Source organism: Thunnus maccoyii, chromosome 11 (assembly GCF_910596095.1).
Source record: "Thunnus maccoyii chromosome 11, fThuMac1.1, whole genome shotgun sequence".
NCBI classification, from domain to species: Eukaryota; Metazoa; Chordata; class Actinopteri; order Scombriformes; family Scombridae; genus Thunnus; species Thunnus maccoyii.
The window spans coordinates 27671117-27699060 of record NC_056543.1 but is presented as its reverse complement, the minus strand read 5'-3'; the positions used below and the strand labels follow the sequence as shown (position 1 = coordinate 27699060).

Sequence of the window (27944 nt, the reverse complement as noted above, 5' to 3'; positions counted from 1 at the left end):
GCTAATGATAATTTTAGCTAGTGAAAAACAGGCCTAAAACCATTAAGACAAAATGTACTCACTGGAAAAATTGATCATCTGACTCATTGGTGGGTCATTTGTTACAGCCAAATGCTGAACAAAACTTTTTTTAGGTGACCAAAATGTTACAATTAACTTTAGTGAACTGAAAACACACTGTGAAATAGCAGCATCTACGCCTATATGCCATGGTTACATTATGTAAGCAACGTTGTTGCTGTGGTGGTGACTTGTCAATCACAATGTATCCATAGCCTAAAGCTTACGCTGTTTTATGGTCTATTTTACTCTAAATGGGACCATAATTTACAAAATGAACATCACGCTGTATTGAAGAACACTTGAAACTAGCAATTAAGACCATAAACTCATTAGGAAGCAGTTTGCTGAGGTAATAAATCAAGAGAGAAGTAGCGTCATTTGCTCATAGACTTCCATACAATCTGACGTCTTTTTGTAGCCAGTGTAGTCACCCCCTGATGGCCATTAGATAGAATGCAGGTTTTGGGCACTTCTGCATTGGCTTCATTTTTCAGCTCTGGAGGTTGCCGCTTGTAAATGTTGCTTCTGCTTCTTCTTCTGCACATGAAGTCAAGGAGTGGAAATACGGACAGTGCCACTCTGCCATTGCAACCCACATTGTGGTCGGAGGTGGGATTACATCTGTAGTTTAAGGGACTTCAGTTCTACTATTGAACTGTGAATGAAACTTGGCATGTACATTTAAGACTTAGTGCTGGATGTCTCAGATATGTTTGGAATGGGCACTACAGTTCATCTAACTACAGCAAGGAATCTGTCTGTCTGTATGTATGTATGTCCTTCACATATCTCCGTTCATCCGATCGCCTTTGGTGCAATTTGGACATGTGACATGTTTAATATTAATAAACTTTGAATAAACAAGCGAACAGTGAGCTGCTCAACTCCGTGTCTGAGTGCAGCGGGAACTGTTTGATATAAACACCTTCACATCACAGCAGGGTGGGGCTTCTGGGCTCTTGCTGAGGGGAACAAAGGCATGTTCCCCGCTCAGTTAAACTGCCCAAGAGAGAAGAACAAGCACGCACAGGAGAAAAAAACAAGCAGAGGCAGCAAAACTAGCCAATAGGAGCACAGACACATTTAACTGGCAGCAGAATTAAGCTGCTTCTATGGTTAGTCTCACTGACGTTTCTGTCTGGATGTAACCATTTAAGGTATTAATTCCTTATCATTTTAATTAATTAATCACATTTGTCACTTGATACATATATATGTGGTTATAGAGAAATAATAAACAATCGGCTCATTCCCAACTGGCATGTTTTGAAGGGGCACAGCACTAGTAGTTTATATTTTAAAAGTATTTTTATACAAAAGTTTTATTTCAAAACTCATTCTATGCCAATGCTAAGGATTTTCTCACAGATCGACTGCATCGAAGCATCACAAGAAACATCGTTCCAGTTGTCTGTAGTTGTCACCAAAGCTCTGATTGTCGCACAGTCTTCTCCCCATTTCGAATCTCAATCTCCTTTATCAGGCTGCTTCATCGCCCAGTAGTTAACGAGAATGAGAATCATGACTGTCAATCTTAACACAGTCATAAACACAGCTTCTGTAGTTTTTGGTTATGTGCCAACACACTGTGATTATTTTGAGACAATATAGGTTTGTAAAACTTTGTAACCCAGTGTTGTCCTGTGGACAATAACACAGCAGGAAACAAGTCAAACACTTTTTTTTTGGAGTAATATTTGTCAGAAACACAACTCCAAATGAATTCTATTGCTCAATGTATGCTGAGAGTGTAAATAGGCAACCATTGGCCAAGTTCGCCATAACAACTTTAAAAGGTCAATTGATATGTTGTGTTCTGTTTATTGTATTTTCTACTTTCCAAGTAGCCAAAAAACATAACAAAACAAACAATGAATGCAGCTTTAATGTAGAACTCATTTTTTACACTGTACACATATGTTCATATTGGCATATGATGTTAGGGTGATTTTTCCAACAATACACACAGACTGCTTTTTTCTGCTCAAAATCAGCTTATTTGTGTCTGCTTAGATCTTTTTTTGTTTATAGTGCAATACAAGTGACCAACATGAAGACACATGAAGACAAGAGGGAGAACTAGACTTAATCAAACCAAAACAAAAGGAAAAAAAGGAAAACAGCAGCAACAACAACAACAACAACAGCAACAATATAACAAACCAATAAACAAAAAAAGCATAATGTTTGGCTTAGATCGTGGGTCTCAATCTCGGGCTGATATTTTGTGGCCCCCACCTTGATATAAAAGTTTAATGTTAGTGCGGACCGCGAGTTTTATATGAATGGCACTTTACTGTGTTGTGTGTGGAAGGTCCCTTTATTGCAGAAGCTGTAGCTGAACGAACCTGCCAATCACAGGGGTATATGGCTGTTTCACAACAACTATGCTATTTATACAGGAAGAATGTGCGCTGAGAATGTGAATAACCTCACGCTAGATTATGTCGTTATTGTTGCTACACAGCTTTCAGTAAAATTCAAAGGTGAATTATTAAACCTTATTAAAGCATCATTCTGTTTATTTCAGCATCATCTCTCTGTTAACGATCAATTCATTTTGTTTTGAAGCACTTTGTAAAGTCCGTTTCAACACGAGCTCTATCAATAAATCATTTATCATTCTTCTGATGTTTAATAATGATGACTGTCACTGTACAGTGGTGACGGTTTGCAGAAAAATGTGATGAATTAGGGATAAAGTCGTTTCAAATATCCACAGCAGCCGTGCGTAATGATCAGCTGTTGGAGAGCCTGTGCGTAATTCTCACTGAGGTCTGATGAGCAGAATGGACACAACTGTTGACGTACAAACGGAGGTTTAAAGACCTTTACATCCATTTTTGGCTCACTGTGACGGCAAATAATGTCACATAATGCCACGTTGTGAAGTGAACTAAAAGTTAATACATACGTTTTCATGAACACACTTATGTTTATCCGTCAGAGATCATAAATACAGAGTGTAACAAAACACCGTACAGCTGATGCTGCTGTGCCACACGTCATATTTGATTTGACAACGCCGCTAGCTTCACAGCGCCCGCTGCATCCATGGAGTTATTATAGGAAATAAAAGCCAATAAATAACACCTGGTTTGCAGCCATGGAGGTGCAAACCATGGGATAATGGTGTCCCACTGTCCCGGCTTCATGTTCTCCACGTTTGCTCTGCAATGATGTGACATTCATGGACAAATTATTTGAAAAAATCTTTTGGGTGAATGGAATGTACTGAATCATTTGCGGAAAGAGATTTATTCCTCAAAACATTTTACTCCATAGTAAATGCCTTGCACAATAAACATTATAAAGATATTTCTTTATGATGCCATTTGTTTCACATGTTTCTATGACGACGTTTACAACAACAAAAGTAATGAACAACAAGTAGTCGCCTTTTTTGCGCCTGCTATCCTAGCCTGCGCCTGCTAACCTTTTTTTGTGTAATACCTGATGCGGCCCAGCCTCACCTAGACTCTGCCTCCAGCGACCCCCAGGTAATTTGAGTTTGACACCCCTGATCTACATTGTGTCATAAAGCCCAATATTACATTCTACAATTAAGTCCACATGCAGCTGGTCTATAGACACAAAAGACAGTTCTGGGGAACCTTAATGCTTGGAGGTGGAGGTTGTGATGGATGGTAGGTGTACAAACGGTCCTGTCTAACAGTCAACGTTGGTTCCTTTGAACCATGAAGACAATCCCTCCTCAACTCCAAGCAAGTAGTTTTAGTTAAGTAAACAAAAGAACAGCCGTCTCTCATGTCAAAGCCACATGGTTTGCTGACCCACCTGTCCACCTGAACTCTTCCTCAAGTCACTTGTACAAACAACCAGTGCTTTTATTTTTCTGGTGAAGACAGTCTCAGATCTCATCCAGTAGATTGTCTAGATTGAGATACAGGATGTTCTGTTTCATTGTTAGAGTTGTTTTCTTCACTTAGTGCCTGTTGAATACAGCATGAGAGTGTGGTGAAAAGACAGATCATATTTTAACCAAGTTCAGTTTTGAATGAATGAAATCCCCATCTGTATCTGACCTCTCACATCCCAGTAGAACAGAGTTTTTTTGCACAATTAATGATAAAAGAAACAAACACTGAAAAAAATTAATTGTTTAAAAAGATTTTAATTGTTGTGGGTGATCCAACTCAAGGGTTTCATTATAGAGCCACAGCAATCCTCAAATCTACCTTTAAATCATATCATTAACTTCTTTTCAATTCAATTTTTAAAAAGATTTTAATTATTTTCATAAATGTATAAAAAGCCACAACCAGTATCAGCTACCAGCATTACAAAGGACATCATGACAAACGTCTGACTCCAGTACAGTGCTTATATGTTGTAATTGACTGACTTTATATTGACTCATCTGTTGAATAGTTTTGGTTTACATTTCATCTAAAATATTTTGATAATTCTCTCACAACAGCAAGTGTTTCCTGAGTGAAACCACTAATTATCAAGTAAAATTCACAAACACTGATGACCTCTGCTAAAGAGATCTGTCAGCTGCTGAACAGACTTCATTTAAAAATTATTTTCAGGAAAGCGTCATTTGATGATATAGTAAGACATAATTACACAAAATCTATATTACATTGTTTAATTATGATATGAAGGATGTCATAAGAAATGGTCTCAATCAGGTTTTTTGCAACTTTCAACTATCATGAAATCTTTAACTAAGACATTAATCAAAATAAAGGTTTTTATGAATCTGTTGCATTTTGCAGAGGTTTTGTTTTGTTTTATCTGTCTGCTTCTTTTAGTTGTTTGAAACATTGGAAATTGGTTAATGAAGCTCTTCTGGCAAAAGCTGTAAACATCTAATTTATAGAAATCTCTTTAAAAAGGCAGAACAGAAGCAAAAGATCATCAGCACAGCAGAGAAAAGTTTTAAATTCACACACATACAAACTGATTTGACTTTTGCAAAATCATAGTTTGCTTTGAAAAAGCATTTTTACATATTATACACCAGCATTTTTCTCACAGATCCAACGCAGAGAAGCATCACATGACCGATCATTCCAGTTGTCTTCAGTTTTCTTGCCAGACCTCATATGTGCACAGTCCTCTTCACCCCACTGCAGATCTCCACCTCCATTATCAGGCTGATCTATCTCCCAGTAACTACAGGTCAGTGAACAAGAGAATCGTGATACTTAATCTCTGACATGAACACAGTCCTTCACTGGAACATAAGAAAACTGAATGTGTCTCATTCTATTCATTGTACTTATTCTTCCTGGCAAGAAGTAGGGTTGTAAATAATATTTCTTCACAAACATCACAGAATGGAATTTCCTCTATCTTGCATGATGTGCCTTAGTATAGTTTTGAGCTATAGAGTAGCAAATTGAACAGTGCTGCAGGTTCACTGTAGTATTTTTCCTAAATATAAATTTGCAGTCATCAAATAGCAACAAAGGAGCCTCCTGTATAAATAAACACCCCCATAGTGTTCTGGTCATCAGTTACAGTACTGTACAGTTGATGAAGTGTGAAACTTGACTGTGGACCAGAAACCTTCTCAGATGCACCATGAAATGGTAGTTTGGTTTGATTTTTTTCTCATCATTATCATTTTGCACTGATGATTTAACCAGAAAAGCTTCAGACCAACCTGGAACTGCCAGTCACATCACATTGTCTGTGATAGAAGATCTAATATATATCACCAACCTCTAATATACAGCAGTGTTTGTGTATGTTGTCAATAAACAACCAACTGAAGCCAAACCTGAAAGTCAGTGGTGTTCCATCAATCCATTTCCAGGTTCCCTCTTTGTCTTTGTCAGTCAAACCAATCCAACTCCAAGTTTCTTCGTCAGTGAAGGTAGACAAGAATGTCTGTTTTAAATAAAGAAGGGAAAAAAGTCATAGTATTTATAACAACAATATGCAGTTTACATAGGATTACTCTGAACATATTTGATAATAATGAATTTAGCTATTATTATTATTATTATTGTTATTGTTATTGAAATACACTAATAATAAAATCATACTTTTTTCTTCTTTGATAAATTTAAATTTTAGATTTGATGTGCCCTTTTGTTTTGTTTTTTTTTAGAATCTCATCTGCACAGTCCTTCTTTACTCCTTTAATGTATTATGGGTTTTTGTGTCTTGTTATTTATACAAATAAATAAACTAAAGAAAAAAAATAAAACAAAAAAGTATTGATACTGCCACAACTGTTGTGGTCTTTAAGAAGCCGCAAAGCTTAGTGGCAACTGACCTGTATTTGTCCTCATTTACAAGCACATTTATGTAGTGACTGCTAGTGTTAGCACTGTTTGAATACCTATTAATAACTCTTTTTATTTATAAACTTTATCTTTCTCAAGAAAGAAATCAGGGAATAAGAAATGTCATTAAATTGTGCATAAATTACTGTATACAGAATTCCTGTTGCCAGACATCATCATGTTTTTTCTTAAACTGATACACAGATCTGTACTGATTAAATACTTGCAGTGTATGAGTGACTGCTTCTGGAGTTTGATTAAAACACCGTGAAAGGTTAAAAGAATGTTAGCTAGCTTGCTAAAGATGAAATGAAATACTTTGATTTGGAGGCAAATGTGCAAATTTAAGAATAAGGGCTTGATAGATAATTGGCAGACTTTCTGGGGAAGACCTGGTCTGATTAGGAGAGACGGCATACATCTCACTTTGGATGGAGCTGCTCTCATATCTAGAACTATGGCTGAGTTTATTAGTAGACCAAAACCATGACAACCCAGAGTTGAGACCAGGAAGCAGAGCTGCAGTCCTAGATGCTTCTCTGTGCTTCCATTAGAGCAGTTACCCACCCAAAACCACATGGAGACTGTGTCTGTCCCCCAACCACTTAAATCAATTAAATCCAAAGTAAACAAAAGAAGAGTCATTCATAAAAATCTAGTAAAAATTAAAACCACTACTGCAATAGTACAACAAAATAAGATAATTAAATGTGGACTCTTGAACATTAGATCTCTGTCATCTAAAGCTGTTTTAGTAAACGATTTAATCTCAGATCATCATATTGATTTATTTAGTCTTATTGAAACCTGGCTGTGTCATGAAGAACATGTCAGCCTAAATTAATTCACTCCCCCTAGTGATATTAATACTCACATTCCTCGAGACACTGGCCGAGGAGGTGGAGTTGCAGCCATTTTCAACTCAAGCCTAATCATCAACCCTAGACCTAAATTTAATTATAACTCATTCAAAAGCCTTGTTCTCAGTCTCTCTCACCCAACCTGGAAAACTTTACAGCCAGTTCTATTTTTTTATAGTGTACCGTCCTCCTGGCCCGTACTCTGAATTCCTATCTGAATTCTCAGAGTTTTTATCAAACTTAGTCCTTAGTACAGATAAAGTAATTATAGTAGGTGATTTTAATATTCATGTGGACGTCGATAATGATAGTCTCAGTACTGCATTTATCTCATTATTAGACTCAATTGGCTTCTCTCAGTGTGTAAATAATCCCACTGACTGTCTTAACCACAACCTAGACCTTGTTCTTATGGGATTGAAATTGAACATTTACTAATTTTTCCACAAAATTCTATTTTATCAGATCATGTTTTAATAACTTTTGAATTCCTATTACTGGACTACATACCATTAGACAAAAATGTCCTCACTAGATGTCTCTCTGATAGTGTTGTAGAAAAATTTAAGGAAGCAGTTCCATCAGCACTGTTTTCAATGCCATGTCTCAATACTACAGAGGAGTCTTATGTTAACTTTAGTCCCTCCCAAATTGATAACCTTGTTGATAGTGCTGCAGGCTCATTACGAATAACACTCGACTCCATTGCCTCCCTAAAAAGGAAGATAATAAAACATAAGAGGTTAGCTCCATGGTATAACTCCCAAACCCGCAAATTAAAGCAAACATCACGAAAATTGGAAAGGATTTGGCGTTCCACCAAAGTGGAAGAATCTCGCTTAGTCTGGCAAGATAGTCTTAAAACATATAGGAAGGCCCTCTGTAATGCCAGAGCTGCCTATCACTCATCATTAATAGAGGAAACAGCCCTAGGTTCCTTTTCAGCACTTTGGCCAGGCTGACAAAGAGTCATAACTCTATTGATCCATGTATTCCTATAGCTCTTAGTAGTAATGACTTTATGAGCTTCTTTAATGATAAAATTCTAACTATTAGAGACAAAATTAACCACCTCCTGCCCTCAACAGGCACGGTTTTCTCCCCAAACACAGGCACCTTAGAAACAGCTGTAAATCCTGACATGTATTTGGACTGTTTTTCTCCAGTCGACTTTTCTGAACTAACTTCAATGATTTGTTCAGCTAAATCATCAATCTGTCTCTTAGACCCCATCCCAACTAGGTTGCTTAAGGAAGCCTTACCCTTAGTTAGCACTTCTTTACTAGATATGATCAATCTGTCTTTAGTAACAGGCTATGTACCACAGTTCTTTAAAGTAGCTGTAATTAAACCTCTTCTTAAGAAGCCTACTCTTGATCCAGGCATTTTAGCCAATTATAGACCTATATCTAACCTTCCATTTCTCTCTAAGATCCTTGAGAAAGCAGTCTCTAATCAGTTATGTGACTTTCTACATAACAATAGTTTATTTTAGGATTTTCAGTCAGGATTTAGAGCGCATCATAGCACAGAGACAGTACTGGTGAAAGTCACAAATGACCTCCTAACTGCATCGGACAAAGGATTTGTCTCTATACTTGTCCTGTTAAATCTTAGAGCCACATTCGACACAATTGACCATCAAATCCTTTTGCAGAGACTGGAACATTTAATTGGCATTAAAGGAACTGCATTAAGCTGGTTTAAGTCTTATTTATCAGACCGATTTCAGTTTGTACATGTTAATGATGAATCCTCCGTGGCAAAAGTTAGACATGGAGTTCCACAAGGTTCTGTACTTGGACCAATTCTATTCACCTTGTATATGCTTCCTTTAGGTAATATTATTAGGAAACACTCCATAAATTTTCATTGTTATGCAAATGATACCCAATTATATTTATCAATGAAGCCTGATGAAACCAGTCAGTTAAACAAACTCCAAGCATGCCTTAAGGACATAAAGACCTGGATGACCTGCAATTTTCTACTATTAAACTCAGATAAAACTGAAGTTATTGTGCTTGGCCCTAAACACCTTAGAAACACATTATCTAATGATATAGCTACTCTGGATGGCATTACCCTGGCCTCCAGCACCACCGTAAGGAATCTGGGAGTTATCTTTGATCAGGATATGTCCTTTAACTCTCACATAAATCAAATCTCAAGGACTGCCTTTTTTCACTAACGTAATATCGCAAAAATCAGGCACATCCTGTCCCAAAAAGATGCAGAAAAACTAGTCCATGCATTTGTTACTTCTAGGCTAGATTATTGCAATTCCTTATTATCAGGCTGCTCTAACAAGTCTCTCAAGACTCTCCAGCTGGTCCAGAATGCAGCTGCACGTGTACTGACTAAAACTAGAAAAAGAGATCACATTTCTCCCATTTGAGCTTCAGTACATTGGCTTGCTGTACAATCTAGAATAGAATTTAAAATCCTTCTCCTAACTTACAAAGCCCTTAATGGTCAGGTACCATCATATCTTGAAGAGCTCATAGTACCGTATTATCCCACTAGAACACTGCGCTCCCAGAATGCAGGCTTACTGGTGGTCCCTACAGTCTTTAAAAGTAGAATGGGAGGCAGAGCCTTCAGCTATCAGGCTCCTCTCCTGTGGAACCATCTTCCAGATACGGTCCGGGGTGCAGACACCCTCTCTATGTTTAAGAGTAGGCTTAAAACTTTCCTTTTTGATAAAGCTTATAGTTAGGGCCGACCAGGCTCACCTTGGATCAGCCCTTAGTTATGCTGCTATAGGCCTAGACTGCTGGGGGACTTCCCATGATGCACTGAGCTCCTCTCTCCTCCTCCTCCTCTCCATCTGTATGCATTCATGTAACATCAATGCATGTCACTAACTTTAACCCTGGGTTCTGGGCCGAGCCTTCGCGGTCCTTCACAGTCCTGTTGGCATCCTTCCCTGGCTGTTGCTGCTGCTGATGCTGTTGTCGTTGTTGTAGTGATTGTTGTTATTCTGTCCCCCCCCCCCCCCCCCCCTTTCCCTCTTTCTTTCTCTCTCGCAACCCAACCGGTCAAAGCAGATGGCCGCCCATCAAGAGCCAGGTTCTGCTTGAGGATTCTACCCGTTAAAGGGGAGTTTTTCCTTACCGCTGTCGCCAAGTGCTTGCTCATGGGGGAATTGTTGGGTCTCTGTAAATTAAAGAGTACGGTCTTGACCTGCTCTATGTGAAAAGTGCCCTGAGATGACTTTTGTTGTGATTTGGCGCTATATAAATAAAAATTGAATTGAATTGAATACCAGCAAAACATGCTACAGAGCAGCACAAGTTCATTCAAATCATTTGAATTATTATTGTCAAGGTGTTGAACACCAATGATCCATAAAAATAAATAAATAAGTATTTTAGCATTTTTCAAGGCACAGGAAGATTGTAATTAGGCAGTTTCTTTGAAAGCATACAAACAAACAGTCTGTACCTGTTCTTCAGTGCTGTCTATAACCACCAGATCTGCTCCTTTCTCTCTGCAGTCCTGTCTACCTCTTGACCAGGAACCAGACTCACTGGAGAGGAGATAACAGGAACGTCTGAACATCCTCCATCCTGCAGGACAAGTATACTCTGTAACACACAACATTAGAAATTAGACAAGAATCAAGTCTGTCTGTTTCCAAAGTATGAGGGTTAAAACAACATAACATGTGACTAGAGTTGACTTGTTGATATTCTACCAACTATGGAGCATTTCTGGTGCTGATTTTTAGCTGCAGTTGAATGTATGAACACAATTTTTGTTATTATTGCATCTTTCAAATTATTTTGATGACATCAGTTTTTATTTGAAGATAATGGAACAAACTGTTGATTTCAGCTCATTCATTCTGTGTCTCCATGTCAGATTTTGAGGTGGGATACTAACACTGGATGACACCACAGAAATAAACATATGGATTTATCAAAATCTCAAATCTCAAAATCTCCCGCTCACTTTCTTTGACAGCTAGTTTGACTCACTGTTTGATCATGAGCTCAATACCAAGGTTTGGCCAGCAGATGCCTCCCTTTGAATGTATAAAATGCTTTGAAACCATTCTCAGCAGTTTTTCCAAAGCGTGTGGCAACAGCTTTGTGTCTCCAATCACAACATGCTTTAAATCATCATACAAGGATCTCACAAAGCTCAGCTTTCACACCACCAGATGAAAGTAAAATTTGAATCAACAAAAACTCATGTAATACCACCACTAACATTACATTTGAGTCAGAGTCTTGCACCAGGTAGCTCAAAAAATCGTCAATCCTTTAATCCTTTTATAAAACTTTAAATCAGCCTACAGTTAAACCAGTGATCTTTGTGTTATTAAGCATACATCTGTTTATCCTAGTTAAGGCTAACCTGACTTGTTTTTTGGTCATGTGAAAGTAACAAATAAAGTGTTGTTAACTGAGTGTGTAGTCTGTTGATTATAGGTCAGGTTTCATGTTACATTAACAGGTCAAGTCAGGTGCAGGTCTCTAAAACTGGACTTGTGAGTGCTTTGTTTTGAATAAGACAACCAGAGATTGTCTGAAGTACTTCTGAGTAACGTTGGACCTGTGGAAGGAAGCATCCTTCTTCAATAAAAGTATACACTAGATCAGTAATTCTTTGTTTTAAATAAAATAAAAATATCTTATCTATTTCTTTAAATATATTAAACTACCCACTACAATCATAGTTTTATTATTGTACACAACATATTGATCTTCCATAAAAACTAGTTTTCAATCAGCATCATTTGTATGTGATTTTTGGCTACAGACCAAAAATATGACAACCTGTAAGGCACCTTAACATTTGGGGATGCTGTCTTAAAACACAAATAGTTAAGTAAGTAGTTAACTCCGAGATACTGAAGTAGGATACTTCACTACTTATGTCCTGATGACTCGGATCAAATAAGGTGCTTGAATTTATGATATAACTAATGATATACAAGCCACTTTATGTTCACTTTGAAGTCAGATCTTTTGTATATTTGGTTAAAAAGTAAAACTTTTCTAGACGTCTACTGTACTAACTGTACTGTCTGTGCTTTACTGTGCTGAATGATGTATGTGCAGTTTGTTTTCACATTCATCATCTGAAGGGGAAAGTCTCTCTGTGCTCACCTTCTCACCTTAAATCTGAGTTTACCAGCATGATTTATGACATCACAAGCAGTTTGGAAGCTAATCCTGGTCAAGTGATGAATTACCTCAGAGTGATGTGGAAACATTTGTTTCAGGATCATTTTAGTGGCAATTTTCAGGGTTGAACAAAGTTAATTACATGTGATACACATAACTATTTGAGTAACACCTCTTTGACACCCATGTTTATAATGCATTATAAACATATTTATAATGCATTATAATCTGCTTATAGCTGTATAATTATGTTATAAGCACTCAAATATTCATAATGCTTTATAACAATAATCATAACACATTATAAAGCATTTTATAATGACTTATAACGCCAAGTATCATAATACTTCATTGCTGGTCACACGCTGACATTTTTTGCAAGGGTCATAGTGTTTTATAATTCTCATAGTTGTAAAACAATATAATCACTGTTATAATGCATTAAAATGTGATTATAGGTTACTCTAAGTGGTCATTGGGTGTTTTAAGTGAAGTTATGAAATTCCTGAGGAATAGGTAGATATAATACATTACAAGCTGGTTATAAGTCACTATAAGTGGTCATTGTTTGCTTTAAGTGAAAAATACCATTAAATCTATGCAAGAACACAAAACATTGTAAAATTAATTTATTTGTCCACTACTGTCCCTGTCATCTGCTGTCAACACCACCATTCCTCCCAGGTGTCAGGCTCCTCATTCACTTCAACTCATTTTGAGGACCAAGTCTAAATATAATACTTATGAAATATAAACAAACAATACAGCAATATTATTCTATGTGATATATTTTTCTGAGTCAAAGTTACTTGTTTTTTTGAGCCAATATAGCTCATTTTCAAATTATGAGTGTAGGCAGTATTTCTCACTTACATTAGTGAATTGTAAATGTCCATCATTCAGTTGTTCATTGTCAAATGGGAGTACTCACTTCATTGTGTGTTATGACTCGTTGAACAAATTAAATTTACAACATTTTGGGCCCTATCTAAACCTGGTGCAAAGTGGTGAAAAGTGGCACCAAGCACGACGCAAGTGTCTTTGCTAGTTTAAGCACCCACGTAGTTTAAATAGCACTACCACTTGTGCCCATCTCAGCGCCCATGGGCGTGTTGGTCTTAAAATGAGGTATGGTCGGGCGCATTGTTGGTGCATTGCTATCTTGAAGCAGCAGAAATCGACTTCGTTATTGAGCAACAAAACCTGGTCTGAGGCCAATGGTGCAGTATTTCACTGTTATTTTTAAGGCGCATTATCAAGACAGTAATATGCCTACATAGGCAGGTGAACAACGCGCATACACACACAGACACACAGCAGTGCCCAAACATGCAAAGATTAAAGGATTACAATGTGAAAGAATATTATTGTGTACATTAACATATTTTAAAAAAATACATGTCATAATGTTTAGTGCTAATATTTATCAGAATTAATTAATTGCAGTAATGATGGACGAAATTGTCTAATTATTTGACCATATCTTGGCAATACACGGAGGTATTTAAACAAACCTGTCAGGTTGACGGTGTGTGTCAAGACCCAGCAAACGGATTTCAACAACGGATCAGACATGGATTTCCTGCTCATCAATACATGAGGACATGAGGAACACATGGGGAAATAAATTAAGTGAAAACAACAATTAATCTTAAGAAGGAAAGAATGGTGCACAGCTCTTAGCTGCTGCCAGCAGCAGGATCAGCACCTTGGAGAGCTGATCAAGTCCTGATAACTGTGTATGATGATTTTTTACATGATTAAAATTAATGATTTGATTTTTGGACAATATTTAACAAATAATCTTTAACATTTGAGATTATAGTGATCAGGTTTCCATACTTTCAGCAATTAAAACCTTGTAGGGAGGCAGGGTCCAAGAGCAGGTGTGATCGTAATGGATTGTGCGCTTTCACACAATGAATGCACGTTACTTATCGCTGATTATTAAAAAAAAAAAAAAAAAAGCTCATAGAAAGACTGCGTGCTCTTACTTTGAAATGCGGAAATGACGTCGTCAGCAGGCGATCACGCGCTATCCGAAAATGGCTGAGTGATACGTGTGGATTTTCATTCAGACCAGCGGAAAATTTGTTTCAAAACTCCGTGTGTGTAAAAAGCAAATTCACACATGTAAAACTGAGATCCACAAATTTTTTTTCGATTCACAAATAAAAACTGAGCTCACAAATGCCTGTTGAAAAGTTGTAAATGTTAGGAAGATATTCACTAAGGCTTTTCATGAATTTACAAATTAATTTAATGTATTCACAGATTTTTTTATTTGTTGAATTTGTTTGTGTATTTGCAAATCCGTTTTATATTTGCAAAACATTTGTGAGTTTACAAATCTTTTTTTGCATTTGTGGAAGGTGTGTATATTTACAGATTACACATTTACACACAGATTGGCGATCTGTTCACACAAATCATCATGAAACAAATCTATCTCCATACGCCTGGCGTTGCGGCCATTCTTCTGCTGTTAAACTAGCCAAAGTGAATTTGGACAGACCCTAAATACACTTGTACCATGCGCTTCAGACCATACGCTTAGATCGTTAAAATAGGGTCCTGAGTGTTTTTGCATAGATTTAATGATATTTTTTTCACTTGACTTAAAGCAAACAATGACCTCTTAGAGTAACTCACAATCACATTTTAATGCGTTATAACAGTGATTACTGAGACATTATAATCATTTTATAATGCATTACAACTATGAGAATTATAATACACTATGATCACCATGAAAAAAAAAAGGTCAGTGAGTGATCAGCAATTATGAAGTATTATGATACTTGGCCTTATAAGTCATTATAGAATACATCATAATGTGTTATGATTATTCTTATAAAGCATTATGAATATTTATGAGTGCTTTGAACTATAATTATACAGTGCTATAACCAGATTACACTGCATTACAAGTATGTTTATAATGTATTATAATCATGGGCGTCATATCAAGTGTTACCACATTTTGCATTGTAACATGCTAAACTTACTGTAGCGTGTTACAAAAGTCACATTTAGCATGTTAGCATGATATTATTGGTTAGAATGCTAACATGCTAAATGTTGACGGTGTTTGGAATTTCCTGATGACAAAAATATTTTAAAATGTTTGAAGATGAGTAAATACAAGAACAAATCCACAGTTATTTTACAGTTACAATCAACAAGTTACAACTAACTTGTTGATTGAAGATCATTTGTATAATTAATAGGACAGATTCCCACATCATCTTCTATTTTCAGCATAGTGTTCTTCTACAATGTGTGGGCAGTACTGTATAGCCACAGATGTCACTCACTGTGTACAGACAAACTCTGAAGCTTTTCCATCTCTTTAGTTATTTCAGTGAGGTTGGCAAGCAGCAGGTCTCTCTCTTCAGACACGGAAGAAAGGTTGTTATTACTGTCCTGGAGACGCTCAGTCAGGTTGTTTATGACAACAGAATCTGAAATAAACCAAAAGACATGTCACATTTATGTATATTTAGTCACATATCTCAAATACCATTTTAAAAGTTTTAAAATGAACATTTTCAGTAATTACAGCTTCCAGTATCATTTTAAAGCAAATAGCTGTCAGGAGTGGCGGAGCAGGTGGACCCAAATGCAGGACAAAACAGCCAGACCGAACTGAAAGAAGTCTCTTTAATACAGCAGAACAAAACCAGACTGAACAGAGCAGAACTTTACAGAACAAAGGATCCAACAAGACTGAACTGAAACACAGAACTGAAATACTAACTGAAATAATGAGGAGATGAGGTGCAGGTGGGCAGATGGGCAGAGAAACTCGAGTGAGGGGACTGAGGAGATGAAACAGAAGAACGTAAAAGAAGCTGATAGGCTGGGAAAATTCTGGGAAAAGGGCAGGACTAATGAAGATGATGCAGGCAGGTGAGGAGGGAAGAGTGGAGGGAAAAGCAGGCTGAGAATACAGGAGGAAACACACTGGGCAAACTCAAGCTGGTAGCTCCCATGGATGTATAAAGAGAACTGGATACAGGAAGAGTGCTGGGCTTTGAAGTAAATTTGACATAGTGGCCAAACCGGGTAATTGCAACATCACATGATGCATACTGGCCCAAAAAGATTTTTTCCATTGACTAACATTGTGAGAGAGACGTTTGTAAATCAGTGGATACATTTTTTGAGCGTCACAACCCCTGTGAAATGACTGGTTTCATTATCATAATTTGATCCGTTCGGTCCAATCACATTTTGAAAGTCTAGAAGAGCTGCACGATTGAATTATTTTATCCCCATTCAAGTTAGCCAGAGGGCTAAACCAGAAGTAGCCGGCCCGGTATATATATATATACATATATAATATATAGCCAATTATATATATATTCAAAAAAGTACAGTATGCATATTTCTGAATAAAATAAATAATAAATAATCTGCTGGCCTAATTTTTAAAAGTACATATTTGTGAAAACTTTATATAGTATTTGTGAGTCACATAAAAGCTTGTTATCTTTTATCTTCATAATTTTCCTTGACATAGTGGTTTAACATCTAATTGCCAATTAATGGAAAGTAGAATTGAAAAGGCAGTTTTATTGTTCCCAGTATTTCTTTTTGCATGTGAAAACAGCTGCATCTAAATAAAAAGAACTAAATGTAAATAATAATAATAATAAAAAACAAGATAATACAATCTACAGTATAGTAAAGATGTTTTTAATTTTAGTTTTATTTATATGCGTTACAGTAGGATTTGTAACTGCAAATGTGGATAGTGTGTGGGTGATTGTGATTTTAAGCCAAACGGTGCATCATGTTGACCATCTTATTTTCAATATCCAGAAATTCAACGTAAAGCCCTTATGTGTAGACTTTTATGCAGATATAGTATATTTCAAATGATGGCATACGCAGCTTTTTGTAGAAACATTAGACAGTTTGATGAAAACCATCCTGGGTAAGAGTATGAGTTGAGGTTATCTCCTAGAAAACACTGCATCATGTCAGGGAGAGTCCTGCTTTTAAATTGGACAAAAAGGGTGAATGTGAATGTGATTAGCCACGACTGTCACCAACCTCTGAAACCAACCTACCTATAATGTACATGATAGTTTATGATAATGGGTTCTTTCTACTCCCTCTGGCCATGAAAATACCAAGGTGAGCCAGCCCTGACTGCATTACCTTTTTCATGAAAATTGAGTCCTGCCTGCCTTGACCCACTCTGTCTTGACAAATTCTGAAGCCTCTGCTTTTTAGTCATTTCAATGAGGCAGGGCTTGACATTAACCTCTTGAGGCACTTGTCCATCAGACAAGTAAATTTACCTTTCAGTTGCACAAAAGTCACTTGTCAAGGTAAAAATGGCTATAATTTACTTTTTTCATTTTGTTTGCAAATGCAGAACGCAGAATTCAGATGAACAAACAGTTGACAGCAAACAGTGTCAACATATGAATAATTCAATTTATGAATTTTATTGAAGCCATTACTTCCCTCCTTGAAATGAAACAAGTGCACAAAAATTAGGTAAATAAACATCAACAATATTTGTTTACCTAATTTTTAAATATTAACAATATTTATTTACAACACATAAATAAATGGAGGCTTTATGGATGGATAGATGGACCGATCAGTCTTGATCTTAAAAACAAATCTGGATTCTCACACGGTGTATATGGTCCTGAATACAGATCAGTTTTTGAAATATAACAAAATAACAAAACTGACTTATGAAGAATTAATTTGCTCAAACCTAAAGACAACAGTTTGACTGATAGATGAATCAGTCTGATGAACAATGAATCAGCATTTTGTTGAGTAATAACTGAAACTATCTGTTAGTTTTAGTGCTGTGTTTACAACAGTTACTGAGGTCAACAACCTTTTAACGGCTTAGGAAAACATCATGTCAATAGAGCTGTTGTGTGGTGTTAGTAACGTTACCTGTATTAAAGATCTGTGAGATCCTTTTATAGCAGGGTTTAATCTTGTACTTTGACTTTTGTTTGTTAGGATGTCCTTTAGTTTGGATAACAGATTGTGTTTTTAAAAATATTTACCAGAACAGTCATTCATCTAGACCTTACTAGTTTTTTCTGCCTCCTGCTTTGAATGTGTTCATGTCTCTCCATCACCTGATGCCTGGGCTGCTTTTATGTGTTTCTCTTTCCTCCTTAAACTTTTTCTTTACATCTTGAAACAGTTGCACCTTCTTCCTTCTTGAATCAGTTCTTTACTTTCTCCTTGTTTTTCTTTCAACACCTTTAACTTTACATACTGCTTCCTCACTTCTGTCTCCTCTCTCCTGATTCCTTCACTCACTCTGGAAATATTAAAAACTTCCTTTTAAAAATCTGACAGAGCATGAAGCACAACTTTAACTATTATTATTTGATGCCGCACATGTTAATGTCATATATGATCTTCTGAACTCTGATTCATTCGTCTGTCTCATGAAAGCGGCTCCAGTCTGCCTGCTAGCTTCAACGCGGAGGGTTCGTTTGTTTTGAACACCTGCGTAGCAGGAGCTCATGGTGCTTTGTTGGTCAATGTTAACAGTAACAAGCTGCAGTAGGAAGCCAGTCTGAGCTAACAGTTGTAAAGTCATTAAAGTTTGCGTAAACGCTATTTCTGAATTTGAGAGGTGGCTAAACGGCATTTACGTGCATTTAGCTGCTAGTATACGTTACATTTGTTTTTATTTGTTTCTTTCGGGAGGTGCGGGGGATAAGGCAATGGTAGTGAAAACACTGCACATAACGTGAAGACACGTTTTTTAAATGACTTTAACTTGTCCGGTGGAGCAACTAAATTTCTCTTCCACTCAACCCACTTGTCCAGGACAAGCCTGTCGAGCCTGAATGAGGCATGTCTTTGAAATGTCATGACATGTCTGTGAAACAGCAAATACCTTATAAATTCATATCATGTAATATTACACAATATCAACACAAGTCCAATTGTTTCCTAATTTTGCCCCATGACGACAGCTGATGCTCATGATTTTAAATCAGTCTATTAAATATCTCTCTCTCTATCTCTGGTGCAACTCTGACACACAGTAGGTCATTTTCTATTATCACCACAGTACTATGGAGCATTCCTTCATTCATTAGTTTGCCAACAAACATTTATGGCAATATGTACAATGATGAAACAATGACAAAATACAAATTGTACAATCACTCAATTCATATCTTAGAGAGAAAAGAATTGTTCCTTCTCTCTAAGATGTGAATTGTTGTTAAAATATTTGAAAAAAAGTCACATTCCTCAGGAAAATCTTTTTATCTCATCTATTTAAAAATGTGTATATCGTAGTCAATGTTGTATTTTTATGACACTTTAACAAATTTAAACAGTAATTAAGACCAATCAAACCAGAACAAAGTCAGGACATCATCTTTCAGAGTAGAATAATCAGCTCCTATAATCATGAGTTCAGTCTGACTTAAACTTCTGAATGTTAACCAGACTCACAGTGGACACCGAGGCCGATGAATCCAGCCAGCAGGAAAACACTCAGCAGCCCCAGAAAGACAAGAACAGCTCCATGAAATCTCCTCTGTGAGCTCCTCGGACCTGAACAGAGAAACAGTCAATACAGTCAATGATACAACAGTAAAAAGAACAGATGATAATTTAGATCTTTGTGCAACATTTTTACCTGTCTGTTTTGTTGAAGTTATTGAGTCAACATTTGCATAAATTTCCTCCATCGCTCTTAAGGATGCCAACTATTTTCTAAAGGGTCAGCTCTGAAGCACAAGCTACAACGCATGTATAGCATATGATGAAACTCTTGTTGGGTTCAGTTTCTCACACAAATATGCTAAAAATAGATACAATGTGTGATCATTACTCGAAACAGGAACAAAAACTTAATGAGTCTCTTGTTTTACTTTTTAGACAGAAATCAACATATGGATGTTGTTCGGTAGTAAACTCATTGGAAGGAGATTTTCATTTCTTGCGCGTAGAGAAAATATTCATATTGTTTTTCATAATACAAATAATGGCTGTTGTTTTTTGTAATTCTTACACAGAATGTTTATGTTTTACATGTCTGTAAACTGCTCTCTAATACATTTGTTCCACATAACAGTGGCAACAGGGGTATTACTGAGGAAGTAGATAAGTTAAGGCAACGCCTTGTGGTACTTGTGTCCATGACACCACTGTCACCAATGTAAAAAATCAGCTGTGTAAGAACAAGCAACACTGATGTCGCAGTATCACCTAGCAGCCCATATAACATACTAATATCACAGTGTAATGGAAAAAACAGTGTTTATGGCGGCACTTATGGGTTTAAATCAGAAGACTTCAAAGACCCAGAGCAGTTGGAAGGTTTAAAAGTCAGAAATATAAAGAGAAACAGTGAGATGTTGTCATTACTTCTATGCTGAACAGGAAACTAGTGAAGAAAGGCCAACACAGGAGTGACGGAGGAGCAGCAGCGTTTTAAATAAGTTGCACTCAGGATATGGAAGACTGACTAAGACCAACTTATAAGGAATTACAGCAGTCTAAATGACAAGAAACAAAGATGCTGCTAACTTTCTCTAGATTTCTAGAAGTAATGGCAGCATCTGAGCTTGTTAGGTGTTACAGGTGGAGAGTCTGTAGCCCAGGAAAGCCCATTCACTGGTTATCTCCATGAAGCCTGGGGCCGAGGTGAGACCATTCCATACAATCAAAACATTCATTCACAAACGCAGATGGATGGAAATTAGATCACTCCATATTCACACTGAATATTCCTTATCCCTCATTTAAATGCAGAAAACATGAAAGTTATATTTTAATAAAGTAAAGCAGCATCACAGCAATACACAACATTAGGTATAATAATTTGAAATAGTTTCATACTTTCAAATAATAACACAGCAGCATGAACATAAATGAACATAAATGTCTATAAGCTATAAAGTGATCCTGGTTGTGCACTCACCTGCCAGCAGGTTGTAGAGGTTGCAGTAGTGTCAAGAAGACTGGTGAAACTGAGAGAAATGCACTGACGGACGGGTAAAATAAGAAATACATAAATATAATCTGTCACATGGTTGCTAAGCAGGTGAACCATAGTGTGAACACAGACAGGTCAGAGACACGGTTGGACTGAAACAATGTTTTATTTTCAGAATGGCAGGGTCAAGTTAGCCAGGTGAGACCCAGGGAATGGTTCACAGCAGAGCCAGGCGGGGATCTCGAAGGTAGAGTATGGAGCTTTGTGGGTCCAGATTGGGAGAATGGAGCAGACAAGATGAGGCGAGGTCCAGGAGACAGGGGAGGTCCAGGAGACAGGGGCCAGAGGGCAGAGCAGACGGACCTGCAGGGAAAAGGGAATAAAGTTCAGACTGAGTACAAGCAACAGGTAACTAGCAAATAAGCTTAGGTATGAACGAACGGCTAGAAGTGTGGTACTGACAGAGCAGAGGCTACGATCTGGCGCTTAGTGAAATTGGCTCATTATGTTGGCGCCCCCCATTAGATGGCCATCTAATGGGGTGCCTATGCCTAGGCATAAGGAGTGAGATAGTTAGGATTAGGGTAAGAATATCAGCATCAGAGCCAATCAGAGGCACAGTAGGGACGGGTCAGAATGCGGGTAGGAAAAAAAATAAGGCAGTTGACCAGGCCTGCACACAGACCTACACAACGGAGCCACTGCTGCAGATCCTCCTAGAGTGACTTTACCCTCATACTTCTCCAGCGAAGGACTCTTTCCCCCAAGTGTGTAGATATGGTTTTATATTTGGTAGGTTTTATTTTGTCGGACGGACAAAATAAACAGTTGTGTATGTGCACTTGCTCTCTATCTCTTTTCTCTTTCATATGCACACGTGTGCAACCACATAAAGAGCCTGACTCCTTACTTTGAATATGATTTAACTTATTTTTAAAAATTAATCTGGGACAAAAATTAATATTTAAAATTGACATATGATAGATTTAACAACTATTAAAAATGAATATATAATAACCTGTATACTGTTTAAACCAACTACCTGCTGTAAGGTTTTCAAAGCACCTGAGATTCAGTTTGTTGATTTGGGTGATCCAACTCAAGGGTATCATTATAGAGTCACAGCAATCCTCAAACCTACCTTTAAATCATATCATTAACTTCTTTTCAATTCAATTTTTAAAAAGATTTTAATTATTTTCATAATTGCATAAAAGGCACAGCCAGTATCAGCTACCAGCATTACAAAGGACATCATGACAAACGTCTGACTCCAGTACAGTGCTTATATGTTGTAATTGACTGACTTTATATTGACTCATCTGTTGAATAGTTTTGGTTTACATTTCATCTAAAATAACTTGATAATTTTCTCACAACAGCAAGTGTTTCCTGAGTGAAACCACTAATTATCAAATAAAATTCACAAACACTGATGGCCTCTGCTAAAGAGATCTGTCAGCTGCTGAACAGACTTCATTTAAAAATTATTTTCAGGAAAGTGTCTTTTGATGATATAGTAAGACATAATTACACAAAATCTATATTACATTGTTTAATTATGATATGAGGGATGTCATAAGAAATGGTCTCAATCAGGTTTTTTTCAACTTTCAACTATCATGAAATCTTTAGCTAAGACATTAATCAAAATAAAGGTTTTTTTTAGTTGTTTGAAACATTGGAAATTGGTTAATGAAGCTCTTCTGGCAAAAGCTGTAAACATCTAATTTATAGAAATCTCTTTAAAAAGGCAGAGCAGAAGCAAAAGGTCATCAGCACAGCAGAGAAAAGTTTTAAATTCACACACATACAAACTGATTTGCCTTTTGCAAAATCATAGTTTGCTTTGAAAAAGCATTTTTACATATTATACACCAGCATTTTTCTCACAGATCCACCGCAGAGAAGCATCACATGACCGATCATTCCAGTTTAGATTAGTTTTCTTGCCAGACCTCATATGTGCACAGTCCTCTTCACCCCACTTTGGATCTCCACCTTTATTATCAGGCTGATTTGTCTCCCAGTACCTACAGGTCAGTGAACACGAGAATCGTGATACTTAATCTCTGACATGAACACAGCCCTTCACACAAATAATATTTCTTCACAAACATCACATTTATGGAATTTCTTATATCTTGCATGATGTGCCTTAGTATAGTTTTGAGCTATAGAGCAGCGAATTGAACAGGGCTGCAGGTTCACTGTAGTATTTTTCCTAAATGTAAATTTGCAGTCATCAAATAGCAACAAAGGAGCCTCTTGTATAAATAAACACCCCCATAGTGTTCTGGTCTTCAGTTACAGTACTGTGTAAAAGTTTTAGGCACTAAAACTCAAGGGCGGATGTTTTCTCTGTAACACACAACATTAGAAATTAGACAAGAATCAAGTCTGTCTGTTTCCAAAGTATGAGGGTTAAAAAGATGCATATTAAGAACAGAATTAGCACAGAAAGCACAGAACCAATTTTGTGCTTTGAAGCAATTCAATGAAATTTGGAAGTACACAGATGAAGCCCTATGAGATTAAAAAGAATTTATGGCATGACTGGGAGGGGGAGGGGGGACTCCAGTAGAGAACACAGGACATAGAATAAGGGTTATGCATGTATTTGTGTGTGTTTGTGTGTGTGTGTGTGTATGTGTGTATGGGCGTCTTACGTTGAAGGTGTTAGGACAAGGCACCATCCTAGGATAGGATAGGCCTATATTATGTTCCACATCAAGGTCTTATTGTATATCTATGTTGGTAATAGATTGTAAGCAAAGCCTCATGGTGGAAAGCATGAAATGAAATAAATATGATTATAAAAAATAAAACCAAAGAATTGGTTCACCATATTTTAGTGCATGACTCCTACTGTGAATTACATAACATGTGACTAGAGTTGACTTGTTGATATTCTACCAACTAAGGAGCATTTCTGGTGCTGATTTTTAGCTGCAGTTCTGTGGTATGAATACAATTTTTGGTAATGGAACAAACTTTATGTGTTGATTTCAGCTCATTCTTTCTGTGTCCTCATGTCAGATTTTGAGGCAGGATATTATTACTGGATGACACCACAGAAATAAAGACATATGGGTTCATCAAAATCTCAGATATGCCACTCACTTTCTTTGACAGCTAGATTGGCTCATTGTTTGATCATGAGATCAATACCAAGGTTTTGGCCAGCAGATGCCTCCCTTTGAATGTATAAAATGCTTTGAAACCATTCTCAGCACAGTTACTTTGTGTCTCCAGTCACAACATGCTTTAAACCATACTACAAAGCCTTAGGATCTCACAAAGCTCAGCTTTCACACCACCAGATGAAAGTAAAGTTTTAATCTACAAAAATTCACATAATACCACCACTTACATTACATTGGACTTGTGAGTGCTTTATTTTGAATAAGACAACCAGAGATTGTCTGAAGTACTTCTGAGTAACGTTGGACCAGTGGAAGAGAAAGCATCCTTCTTCAATAAAAGTATACTGTAAATCATTAATTCTTTGTTTTAAATAAAATAAAAATATCTTAGCTATTTCCTTAATGATAACATATATTAAATGTAAGAAAAAATGTTAACCTTCCCACTACAATCATAGTTTTCTTATTGTATGCAACATATTGATCTTCCGTAAAAACTAGTTTTCATGTATTTATTTACCACCATGTACCAATACAGCCTTTGCTATACACACACTTACACCAATAACTTGCATGAAAACTTAAAAAGGCTTAAAGATTAGCCTCTAAATGGCGATCAAAAAACTGTGCTTCTCCCAGTAAGCAGCACACCTAAGGAGTAATTGCCTCTTCTTCTACATATGCATCTCCATATGCTGCTGTCCAAACAAACAGCAATGTTGTATTTTTATGACACTTTAACAAATTTAAACAGTAATTAAGACCAACACAAACCAGAACAAAGTCAGGACATCATCTTTCAGAGTAGAATAATGCTCCTATAATCATGAGTTCAGTCTGACTTAAACTTCTGAATGTTAACCAGACTCACATTGGACGTCGAGGCCGATGAGTCCAGCCAGCAGGAAAACACTCAGCAGCCCCAAGAAGCCCCAAGACAAGAACAGCTCCATGAAATCTCCTCTCTGAAGTCTTCGGACCTGAACAGAGAAAAGTATGACTGACTGAATATTCTTACCTGTCTGAATTGTTGAATGTTTGGTATCAACATAGATTTCTTCCATTGTTGAAAAGCAACTACGGTATTTTCTAAAAGGACAGCTGTGTAACACTGGCTGCTGTACATGTACTGTAGAAGATGACACTGTCTCTCTGTCACAGTTTTTGGCTGGACCAGTCAAGGACCAGCCCTATAACCCCGGTTGAGTGAGTGAGTGAGTGAGTGAGTGATGAAGTTATACCACTGGTCGGCTGACTGAGTATCGGAGGTTCCTCATTGGCTGATGATGGAATCAGAGGACAGCAGTAGCGTGATGCAGAGTGACTGTGTTTCCTGCTCTGAGCTCTGATGCTCTCAGCTCCGATGTTAAATGCAGTGAAGTCGGCTAAACTCCTGTTTAAACAGACACGCACCATCCAGTCTGATTGACTCTCCAGCTGACAGCACTGTCAACAGCCAGCAGCAGAGACAGTGCTAATACCAGGACACAAACTTTTTATTTCTCTGATGTTTTCACATCACAAACGATAAATAACAGCATTAAAACACGAGTCTTACAGGTAAAACGTGAGACTCATGTAGCTGTTATTATATGGTGGGTGTTGGGTCTCACTGGCCAACCACATGTTTCAAGACTCTAAGAAACAACAGGAGTCCTAAAGAAACAGTCTGTGGTTGTTCTCACCTAAGTGGGAAACCCCATGGACCCAGGTCTCTTTCTCCATGGACTTGGTAACAACTGGGCATAACCTAGCAACATATAGTGAAGCATAGCATGGCTAAGTAAGAATGTTTAACTCAATCAATGTACTGTACATGTATTTATTTGGCTGAGGTTATTCATTGAACTATTGTTGTGATGTCCTTGTTGTGATGGTCAGGTTATTGCATAGCCACACTGCTAAGTTAATGTTAGCATGCTTAACACACGTTACATCCAGTAACTAGGCCTCGCATGCAACTAACCTCTTCCTAACCTGGCACCTTTAGCCTACACCAATTGGCCTTAAACAGAGAACCACAGTTAAGAGGTTTAAAACCTAGCTTTGCACTTTGCTTTAGACAGCACATGTGGTTCAAGACACCACATGGTCTGGCCTTTTATCTCTGCAGTTCTCTCTGTCGGTCATGTTGTCTCCATGCCATGTGCTCAGTCACCAAGTGACTTCAGCCATCTTGCCATTGTCCCCCCACCTCCCCCCACACACACATAGACACACACACACACACATACACTTGTATATAGGTAAATTAAACTAGATTAATATTGTGTGTTTTTCTCTTTTACCTTTTTGTTAAATAAATACTTTTGGATATACATGCTGTCTGTTTAATTTTGCACAAGAATGAGTTTTGCCAACCTTTTGCCAAAGAACTCCAAAATCCTTATACTTTAACTAGCTATTATTATGGTAATTTTGGTTATAGTTATCAAGTTAATTATTGATCAGAGTTAAAAATTGATAGCTTAGTAAATTTTGAGACTGAATTGGCTTCTTTTTCCCTGACTCCAGGGTGGTGCCCTGTTATTATTCATTCTTATTAATAATTTATAATTTATTAATAATCAATAATTATCTTTGATAATCATTAATTATTGCTGATAGCCAAACTTGTAGCCAAGGCCCAACATGGGTGTATTATATGAGAAAGCCTTTTAAAAACAAGCTAAGGGAGGAAACAGAAAGTACATCTACAAACTACAACAACACGGTCAATCAAGATAAAAAAGCTTAATACAGTAAGAACAATTATAATTATTACAACAATACATTAACATTAGAAAGCTATATGCAGTGCAATACTCTACTGTATAATACCCAATGAAACAAATAAATCATGCAAACATAGCCTGTTAATATTTGCAAAAATGGAGTTGACATCAGGACATTGTAATGGAGACAGACATTGATATGACGAACAACAGTCTAACTTGTGGAGACATGACTCGTCAGCATCTCATCTTGACTCCTTATATCGACTTGTTATCTTCAGCCACAGAAATAACAGGAACTTTGGTCAGACCACTATCTGCACAAACACACACACACATGCATACATACACAGCTTGTCAACCGCGAGGCCGAAAGACAAAACTTTCTACACACTGAGGGAGAGATCGCTGCAGATGTTTCAAATGAACCACTTCCTTTTTAATGTTACATTATATGGTTATGTCGTGGGAAATCTTCAGTTGGGCCAATAAATCTTCAGGTCACCCACAACTTAGCATTCAACTCAAAACTTATAAGAGAAAGACTCAAAAAATACATTTGAAGCTGGCAGAGTTCACTGTGAATAGGTTTACTGTGCATAAAGAGCAATACAAAGCAAACAATGATTACATGGTGCAATTTGGACACACGACATGTTTAATATTAATAAACTTGGAATAAACAAATGAAAAGTGAGCTGCTCAGCTCCATGTATGAGTGCAGCAGGGGCTATTTGATATAAACACCTTCATATCACAGCAGGGCGGGGCTTCTGAGCTCTTGCTGAAGGGGACAAA

At 37.1% G+C, this 27944-nt stretch overlaps 1 protein-coding gene across 1 annotated transcript; it reads right to left on the bottom strand.

Annotated features, from left to right (window-relative positions):
* Positions 1-4214: 4214 nt before the first annotated feature.
* Positions 4215-26559, bottom strand: LOC121906573 (C-type lectin domain family 7 member A-like). Its single transcript, XM_042425495.1, has 9 exons — positions 26118-26559; positions 25674-25825; positions 25304-25412; positions 21492-21649; positions 19798-19899; positions 15645-15791; positions 10637-10779; positions 5819-5928; positions 4215-5208 (listed from the first exon to the last, which is right to left on the bottom strand). The coding sequence occupies exons 1-9, from the start codon at positions 26177-26179 to the stop codon at positions 5046-5048; spliced, it is 1146 nt and encodes a 381-aa protein (XP_042281429.1). The 5' UTR covers positions 26180-26559; the 3' UTR covers positions 4215-5045.
* Positions 26560-27944: the final 1385 nt, after the last annotated feature.